Below are 9216 nucleotides of genomic sequence, written 5' to 3' on the forward strand. Positions count from 1 at the left end.
CACCCAGGGCCCCCCCCCCGTTTGCCCCCCCCCCCCCAGCACCAAGATTACAGCACATCAAGCTGGAGGAGACACCAACGCGCCCACAACACAAGGGGACCCAGGGAAGGAGCTCCACCCCAATGCTGAGCGGTCGGGTTAGAACGGATAAAAGGAAGTCTTTCTTCACTCAAAGAGGGATTAACACATGGAATTCACTGCAGCAGGAGGTGATGGCGGCTACAAGCATGAACGGCCTCAAGAGGGAATTAGATAAGCATACGGAGCAGAGGTCCATCAGTGGCTCTTAGCCACAAGGTATAGATAGGGACTCTCTGTCTGGGGCAAGGGATGCTCTGTCTTCTTGGTGCTTGGGGGGGGGGGCGGCTTCTGGTGTCCTGGCCCCACTGCTGGGCTTCTGAGGGCGCCTGGTGTTTTTGGCCACTGTGTGACGCAGACTGTTGGACTGGATGGACCTTTGGCCTGATCCAACATCGGCTTCTCTTATGTTCTTATGTTAAGAGCAGAGGTCCATCAGTGGCTCTTAGCCACAAGGTATAGATAGGGACTGTTGGTCTGGGGCAAGGGATGCTCTGTATTCTTGATGCCTGGGTGTAAGGGTGGGAGGGCTTCTGGAGTTCTGGCCCCACTGCTGGGCCTCCTGAGGGCCCCTGGTATTTTTGGCCACTCTGTGACACAAGAGTGTTGGACTGGAGGGGCCCCTGGTCTGACCCAGCACTGGCTTCTCTCGTGTTCTAATGCCTGGGCTGGGCCCTACTTAGCCCATGTTTGCCCCCCCTTCCTCCGAAAAGCTCAGGGTGGCGCACCTGAAGGCACGAGGGTTGAGTCCGGCGTGATGCGGCAGCATCGTGGTCAGGGCGTTCTGCAGCATCAGCAGGCGCCGGTAGGTCTTCTCTTGCATGGGCAGCAGCAGCCCAATCCCCCCATCGAGGGTGGCTGAAGAGGGAGAGAGACGCCAGCCCCGTCAGAGACGGGTTTCCCACAGCCCTCCAAAACCCCCCCACAACAATGCCGTGCAAGTATCGCTTCTTGTCTCTGGGGCACCTCACCTCTCCCCCGCTCCCCAGCTTATGCCAGGCAGTGGAACAAATATTTAAGGGCTATTTATTAGAACACTTCTGTCCTGCTTCCCTCTGCACTGGGGGTCCCAAAGCAGCTTCACGGCCTCGATCTCCCACCCTCCCATTTTATGCAGCGATGGCCACCAGCTCAGATTCCTTAAGGGGGTCTTTGGCAAGTTCCAGGAGAAGGGGTTCTCGCTGGCAATGATGGGCAAATGGAGCAGAACGGCAGGCTACCTCCAGAGGCCAGATGCTGGGGGACATATAAGCGATCACACAAGTGTAATGGTTCAAAGAGCCAGTTTGGTGTAGTGGTTGAGTGCGCGGACGCTAATCCGGGAGAACCGGGTTCGATTCCACACTCCTCCGCATGAAGCCAGCTGGGTGACCTTGGGTCAGTCACAGCTCTCTCCGAGCGCTCTCAGGCCAAAAAGAAGTCTCGCTTGCCACTAAAAGAGCTAGAACTTAAGACTGCCAGACAATCTTAGGACCTTCTGGCTACACTACACACAATGCCATACAATAATGAATTAATTTCTCACCGTATGTTCCCGAGAGTGGTATGAGCATAGTCGACTCAGATATAATCAAATGTTATAGATGGTTTTAAACAGTGTTCAGCCACTAATAGGCAGGTCATGAATGGCTCAACGATCCTTTGAGAGCTAGTGTGGTTAAGTGCGCGGACTGTAATCTGGGAGAACCGGGTTTGATTCCCCACTCCTCCACATGCAGCAGCTGGATGACCTTGGGCAAGCCGTAGTTCTGACAGAGCTGTTCTTGAAAAAGAGCCGTTTCTGCCAGAGCTCTCTCAGCCCCGCCTACCACACAGGGTGTCTGTTGTGGGGAGGGGAGGGGAAGGGAAAGGAGTTTGTCAGCCGCTCTGAGACTCCGAGGGAGTGAAGGGTGGGGTATAAATCCAATCTCCTCTTCTTCGATAAGCCAGAAACTGTAACTGAAACTGGACTCTCTCCCTTGATATTTACAAGATTAATAGTCTGCCTTTCCAGGAAACTTCTTAGGCAGCCATTAACACCACAATTTTTTTTTTAAAAGGGATCCTAGATTTGGGAGCAAAATTCAATGCATAGATTTACTTATTTTGTTGCAAGACTAAACGTGAACCTTGAGCTCCATCTGAAGGAGCCGAATGAGCTGGTGGCATCCGGTCCTGGTCCAGCGTCACCCCCTCCACCCCACTCACCAAACCAGGTGATGTGCTTGTTCTCCCAGGCGATGGACTTCTTGGTGGGGCCCTCCATGGCTCCGCGGCACGGCGTCCGCCAGAAGGCATTGACGTGGGCGCCCACGTGGAAGTCGGCTCTGCGGAGGAGCCGCATGCCGCCAAAGCTTTCTTTCGCTAGAGAGAGAGGGGCCGGGGGAAAAAGAGGGTGGGGGCTGTGGACAGAGCACTTCCACGAAGGGGCAGCTTCAGTCTCAGGAGACCCAAAGAGGCCTCCTGCTGCCAGGAAGCTCTGGAACACCCCTCGCCGTCCCCGTCCAGAGCAGGAGGAAGCAGAGCCAGACTGTGTCAGCAGCAGTGGGGTCTGAGGCGAGCAAACGGCCCCAAATCCACCCACCACAAAAGATGGGAACTCAACCTCCCCCCCCACACACACACCCAATAACAGCAGCTTCCCTCTCACCTTCGGGCAGGTACATGTAGACGAGGAGGTTCCTGTCCCTGTCAGACACTGTAAGAGAGAATGGCAGAGTTCCAACCCCGGCTCCCTCGCGTCAGCCGAGCGCGGCACAAGCACAGCTGTGCACAACAGGATGGGTGTGTGACCTGAACGTCCCAGGGATTGGATCCCAACAGGCAGAGCCTCCTGATAAATTCACGTGCAGCCCTATCTAGGCAATGGGGCAGATGTCCCTCATAGGCAGCTGGCGGGGTTCCACATCTTCATAGCCTAGGGTTTATGGCAACCCAAAGCAGCCGTCATAGAATCATAGCGGTGGAAGGGACCCCCAGGGTCATCTAGTCCAACCCCCTGCACAATGCAGGGAATTCACAGATACCTCCCACACACACACACCCAGTGACCCTCTGCTCCATGCCCTGAAGGTGGGGGGGGGGGGACACCACCCCTCCAGGGCCCCTGGCCAAACCGGAAATGGCTTCCTGGCCCCAAAGTGGCAATCGGCATTTCTCAGGACGTGTAAGAAGGGGCCACGAGAACTAAGCCCTGAGGCCACCCTCCCTGCCCTCCCTCTCCTGATCTGCCCGAGTTCACAGGACCAGCATTGCTGTCAGATGGAGCCATCGAGCCTCTGCTTGGAAACCTCCACAGAAGGAGAGCCCACCAACTCCCAAGGAAGCCTGTTCCACTGAGGAACTGCTCTGTCAGGAAGTTCTTCCTAATGTTTAGCCGGAAACTCCCTGGTGAACCGAACGAGCTCCACGCTGTAATGGGAGTCTCACCTGGCTGAGCAAGCTGGATTCCGTTTCAAGCACAATAACTCAGAACGGGTTTCCTTGCACAACAGCACACTGCGGTTGCAGTTCTCGCACCGCGCCCAATATCCCGGGGCCAGACCAACTCTCTGGGGCCTGGCTGTGGGTGGTCTATCGCCCTGCCCCCCCACTACACACCCAGGAATCCCAGCTGGGCGTTGTCCACCATGAAGTCCACGCTGTAAACCTCCAGGGGCTTGGCGTCCTGGGGGAGAGAAGCAGAGGGGTCAGGACTCCAGGGGGCAGGCCGGTTGGGGAGGCGCCCCGCCGCTTCCCGCAGAGCCACCCACCCCACCACGCCGCGCACCCGGCTGACGAGCGACAGGGTCTTGCTCTCCTCCTGGTAGCGCAGCAGCGAGATGCTCTTCATCACGTCAGCGGCCAGGATGAAGTTCTTGACGCTGATCATCTGGTGGATGTAGAGCTGGGTGTCGATGAAGGCCATGCCCGTCAGGTCGTTGTCCTTCAGGCTCCACAGGAAGATCTGCGGCGGCAGGAAGGAGATGCCGGGCCTGAGGCCGGGAGGGGGCAGGGCCCCGGCATGCCCCCTCCACACACGCACACCCCCAAGCAGCCTCTGCCCGCCTCTCTCTCCTCTCCTCCAGACCCATCTCTTCTCTCTGCCACTCTCCCACCCCCACAACTGTGCTCTGCTTGACCCCAAAGTGGCAATCGGCCTTTCCCTGGGCATATAAGAAAGGGCCACGAGAACTGGGTGTGTAAGAAAGCCCCCCCCCCCAGTCTTACTTGCCTAATATAATGCCAAATGCTTTGGGGAGGATCACGGCACTCCCTGCCCCACCCCCCACCCCAGCCCCAGTTTCTAGATGCCCTCTAGAGCAGCCATGATTCTCAGCTGGTGGTGCACGGACCATCAGTGGAACGCAGAAGTAGTCTAGGTGGAGCACAGCATTTTCGTAAGAATCACTATGAATTCCCTCTCCCGGTAACACTACTGCAATTTTTAATGTATTCTTTGTTTTCAAAGTCATGCAACAGTATCGCTATGATTTTCAACTATTAATGGAATTATCGTCTTTAGGCCTGTAAACATAGAAAGGCCCTTCTGGGGGGGAAATGGTCCTGTAATATCCCAGCGTAGTTGGTGGGATATAAGATACAAGATACATTCAGGTGGGTAGCCGTGTTGGTCTGAAGCAATAGAACAAAGTTTGAGTCCAGCAGGGCACCTTTAAGTCCAGCAAAATTTAATTCTGGGCACAAGCTTTTGTGTGCACCCACCGAAAATTAAACTTTAATGGTCTTGAAGAAGAGATTGGATTTATACCCCGCCCTTCCCTACCGAAAGGAGTCTCAGAGAGGCTGACAATCTCCTCTCTCTTCCCCTCCCCACAACAGACACCCTGGGAGGTCGGTGGGGCTGAGAGAGCTCTGACCAAGAACTGTCGAAGAGGAAGAAGAGGAGGAGGAGAAGATTGGATTTATACCCTGCCCTTCACTACCCAAAGGAGTCGCAGAGCGGCTTACAAAATACCTTCCCTTCCCCTCCACACAACAGACACACCCTGTGAGGTTGGTGGGGCTGAGAGAACTCTGACAGAAACTGCCCTTTTCCAAGGACAGCTCTTGTCAGAACTTATGGCTTGCCCAAGGTCATCCAGCCAGGTGCGAGTGGAGGAGCGGGGAATCAGACCTGGTTCTCCCAGATTAGAGTCCGCACACCTAACCACTACACCAGACTGGCTCTCTAAAGGTGCCACTGGACTCAAACTTTCTTCTGTAAGATACAAAAGGCTAAGAACCACCACCACCCAGCCAAAGCCCCTCCACATCTTCCTGGCACAGATGTGTCTCCCCGAAGCCTGGGCAGCTCTCCGGACGCCCCTGGCACAGAAGTGTAAGCAGCTCTCCCTCAGTTCATGCTGCCGCCATGCGCACAAAGCAGCACACTAACACTCCAGACTGAGTCACGGGGGGGGGGGATCACAGCGCTCCAACCGAGCATTCCGTGGCCGCCCAAAAGGGATCCCCAACTGAGTATTCCGTGGCCAGCAACGGGAAGTGGTGAAAGAAATCCACCTGAGCAGTGCACTGGGATGGCTAGAGGGGACCTGTCACGTGACCCCGGATAAGCCCTCCAAGAGGGGCAGTCCCACCCACCCCGCTCACCTTCTGGCCGATGGCGGAGACCAGGTATCCGTTGCAGTGGCAGAGGGCCGTGACGGGGCCCTTCTGCTCCTTCTCATACAAGACCTTGAACTTGTTCTTGGTGAGCGGCTGCCCAGGCTCCGGAACCACTTCGATGATGTCCATGATCAAGATCTGCAGGTATGGGGGTGGGGGGGGGGAGGAAGGGAGTATCCCATGGAACCAGAACCAGAACTCGGGTCTTATATTGGTGAAAGGAGACACCTGCCCTTTCTGCTCGGCTGCGAGGCCCTTGGGTCAGGGGCCATGCCGCTCCCCTGCTTGAGCCCGACGTACCAAAAGCCACCCTGGACAGCCTGCCCTGTGCCGCCACCAACCGCCCCCAGATTCCCCTCCGAGGCCCAGATGTTGTTTAGAGCTGGCCCAGGCCTGTCGGCCTTCCATGTCACAAACAGTGTCCCCTCCAAGCTGAGTGAGTGTGAGCGAGCTCACAGTTTTTTAGTCTCCGGCTCACACGTTTTTGTCCCGGCTCGGGAAGGATGGGGCTCCAGAGCACACTAGTTGATGCAGGAGCCAAGTCCCTCGCTCACAATTTTAACGCCAGTAGCTCACAATATAGAATTTTTGCTCACAAGCCTCCACAGCTTAGAGGGAACATTGGATGCGTCTCATTCCATCCACCAAGTGGGAACTAAATCTTCCCACAAAACAGAGGAGGCTGAAACTACCAACATTCACTTTACTGGATGCAACAATCACAGCACTGTGTGTGTGTGTGTGTGTGTTTTTGCCAGAGTGATGCACTGGAACTGTGGGTTACAGGCACTGCTCCCTCTAAGCTGTGGAGTCTTGTGAGCAAAAATTCTACTTTGTGAGCTACTGGCATTAAAGTTGTGAGCAAGCGATTGGGCTACTCCATAAATTAGTTTGCTCTGGAGCCATCCTTCCTGAGCGAAGACAAAAATGTGTGAACCGGAGGCTAAAAAGCTGTGAGCCAGCTCACACTAACTCAGCTTAGAGGGAACACTGGTTACAGGGCAAGGTCCTTGAGCTGCTTGGCACAGAGTGGAACCTCATCCAGTCAAGGCGGAGGGGGTTGTAACATCCAAACATCCCTGCCAGAACAGACCAGTGAGGGTCCCTCTAATCCAGCCTCCTGTCTCAAGATGGTGGGTCAGCGTCTCCGAATGTCTCTGAAAGCAGACAAAGTGGCTCACACAACACACGTGTGAGACCAGGCTGGAGCCTGAGTTTCGCCAGTCCCACCAAAGCAGAGTTCCAAAACCTGCAGGACAGGCTGGAGACGATATACTGGTTCTATAGAACCACCTCCTAACAGGGGAGTGGGGCAGGAAGGACTGCCCAGTGAGAAGGGAAAGTCGCTGGGCACTGGCGGAGGCCCCGGTACTGATCCTCTGAATCCCAGAGCCAGGAGGCAACATCGGGGGAAGGGCTATAGGGACCCTCACTGATCCTCCGGGGCCTCTGCCAGCAGGCAAATTAAGGGAGGGCAAGTGGGAAAAGTTCAAAGTGCAAGAGAGCTCAGCACACATGGAAATCCATGGCCACAGGAGGTGGCGGCAGCTACAAGCATGGACGGCTTCAAGAGGGAATTGGATAAGCATATGGAGCAGAGGTCCACCAGTGACCCCTATTAGCCACAAGGCATAGACAGGAACTCTCTGTCTGGGGCAAGTGATGCTCTGTCTTCTTGGTGCTTGGGGGGGGCAACAGTGGGAGGGCTTCTAATGTCCTGGCCCCACTGGTGGACCTCCTGGTGGCACCTGGTATTTTTGGCCACTGTGTGATAGAGTGTTGGACTGGATTGGCCTGAGCCAACATTGGCTTCTCTTATGTTCTTATATGGAGCAGAGGTCCATCAGTGGCTATTAGCCACAAGGTCTAGATAGGAACTCTCGGTCTGGAGCAAGGGATACTCAGAGTGTATTCTTGGTGCTTGGGGGGGGGGCAACAGTGGGAGGGGCTTCTAGTGTCCTGGCCCCACCGGTGGACCTCCTGATGGCCCCTGGTATTTTTGGCCACTGTGTGACACAGAGTGTTGGACTGGAGGGGCCATTGGCCTGATCCAACATTGGCTTCTCTTATGTTCTCTTATGTACACACTTGTGTCCCTGCCCTGAGGCGCATTCTGCTGTCATGATACACATCCTAAATGTGTATGCTTTTAGGTACTTCTCAAAGCTGTTGCAGAATTTCATCAGCTGGTCAGGAAAAGAACAGGGTTTTTTTGGATTTGACAGCCCATTAATGAACTTGAAGGGGAAAAAAAGAATTACTGCTTCCTATTTACAAGTTAAATGGTAAATGTAGCCTTTTTAATCTTTCTTGAGCGGTTAACAAACATTATCAGATACAATCTCAACACGTCTGCATATGATTTCACAGGATGAGGTTGAGAAGCAGTCACTTATCTGTAGAGCCATCACACGAAAAAATTATAGTGATTTCCCCAAGACGGCAGGTGTCACTTTTTCTATAAAATGCATCACATAGAAGAGTTACTCAGGTTTTCTGTGAGAGGAGTGTCAAAAGGATGTAGGGGAGATTTTGTATCTCCGTCTGTGTGCACTGGGTTTCTTAAGCTCTTAAAAACATGGTGAGAGAGTTATTATTTGAAAGCCAATTAGGTTTAAAGCTCATATAATGCTTGGGAAATGTTAGAATTGATTTGATTTGCATGCAGTCTTCCACTGTCCATCGGTCAGGGCTCTTTTTGTAGCAGGTACTCATTTGCATATTAAGTGACACACCCCTAATGTAGCCATTCCTCCAAGAGCTTACAGTAGCTCCTGTAAGAAGAGTGTGCCGGTAGGTGCCAGGGTGCCGTTAGGCTGTCACACCTCCCCCCCCCCCCCCCAAAATTGGGCCCCCGCGCGGGAAATTCAATTGTGATTAGCACTCTCACTATGTAAACCGCCCAGAGACCCCCCAAGGGTGTTAGGGCGGTATATCAAATCGAATAAATAAATAAATAAATTAGGGGTGTGTGGCCTAATATGCAAAGGAGTTCCTGCTACAAAAAGAGCCCTGCAGGGTTAATCTGTACCTGTATTTCTTTCTTATCGTCTTGCCAAAAAGTCAAATCAGTGGGTTCTAGATCCCCCCCAAAAAAAGAAAGAAAGGGACATTTTGGGGAATGCTAATTCACAGGGCCACTGTAAGTTAGAAGAAACTTGACAGCATTTAACACAAAAAAACATTGCAGATAAAGCTGCCCTCTTTACTGGGTCTTATCTGCACAGATCCTTTTGAAGACTCTGATGCCCCATGGCCAGTGAGAACAACTCCCACGATATAAGCCGCTCAGAACTTTCAAAAGGACACGGGATAATTATCGCCTTACGCTGCCACCTCCCTTGGAGACTTCCTTTGCACCTCTTACGGGGCATGGCTTACAAGCAGGGGTCATTTAGTAGAAAAAGAGGTGCAAGAGCTCATTAGCATAACTCATTAGCATAACTTATTTGCATATGCATATCACCGGAAGTGTGTCAGAAGGCAACACCCACCGCTCAGGCTCCACTGGACTGTTTCGGATTGCTAGCTATTGGGGGGGGGGGGGAACAT

General features: G+C 53.7%; 1 protein-coding gene across 1 annotated transcript in view; it reads right to left on the reverse strand.

Annotated features, from left to right (window-relative positions):
* The window catches only part of CPSF1 (cleavage and polyadenylation specific factor 1), a gene marked incomplete at its 5' end in the record, with an annotated part of 46937 nt that overhangs the window by 2236 nt on the left and 35485 nt on the right, over positions 1-9216 (reverse strand). Inside the window, 6 exons of the mRNA XM_015427956.1 lie at positions 807-936; positions 2266-2421; positions 2708-2755; positions 3658-3724; positions 3827-4003; positions 5650-5802. Of these exons, the coding sequence (XP_015283442.1) occupies positions 807-936; positions 2266-2421; positions 2708-2755; positions 3658-3724; positions 3827-4003; positions 5650-5802 (731 nt within the window). The remainder of the gene's footprint in view (positions 1-806; positions 937-2265; positions 2422-2707; positions 2756-3657; positions 3725-3826; positions 4004-5649; positions 5803-9216) is intronic.

Source organism: Gekko japonicus, unplaced genomic scaffold (genome assembly GCF_001447785.1).
Source record: "Gekko japonicus isolate JY-2015 unplaced genomic scaffold, Gekko_japonicus_V1.1 scaffold838, whole genome shotgun sequence".
Classification (NCBI taxonomy): domain Eukaryota; kingdom Metazoa; phylum Chordata; class Lepidosauria; order Squamata; family Gekkonidae; genus Gekko; species Gekko japonicus.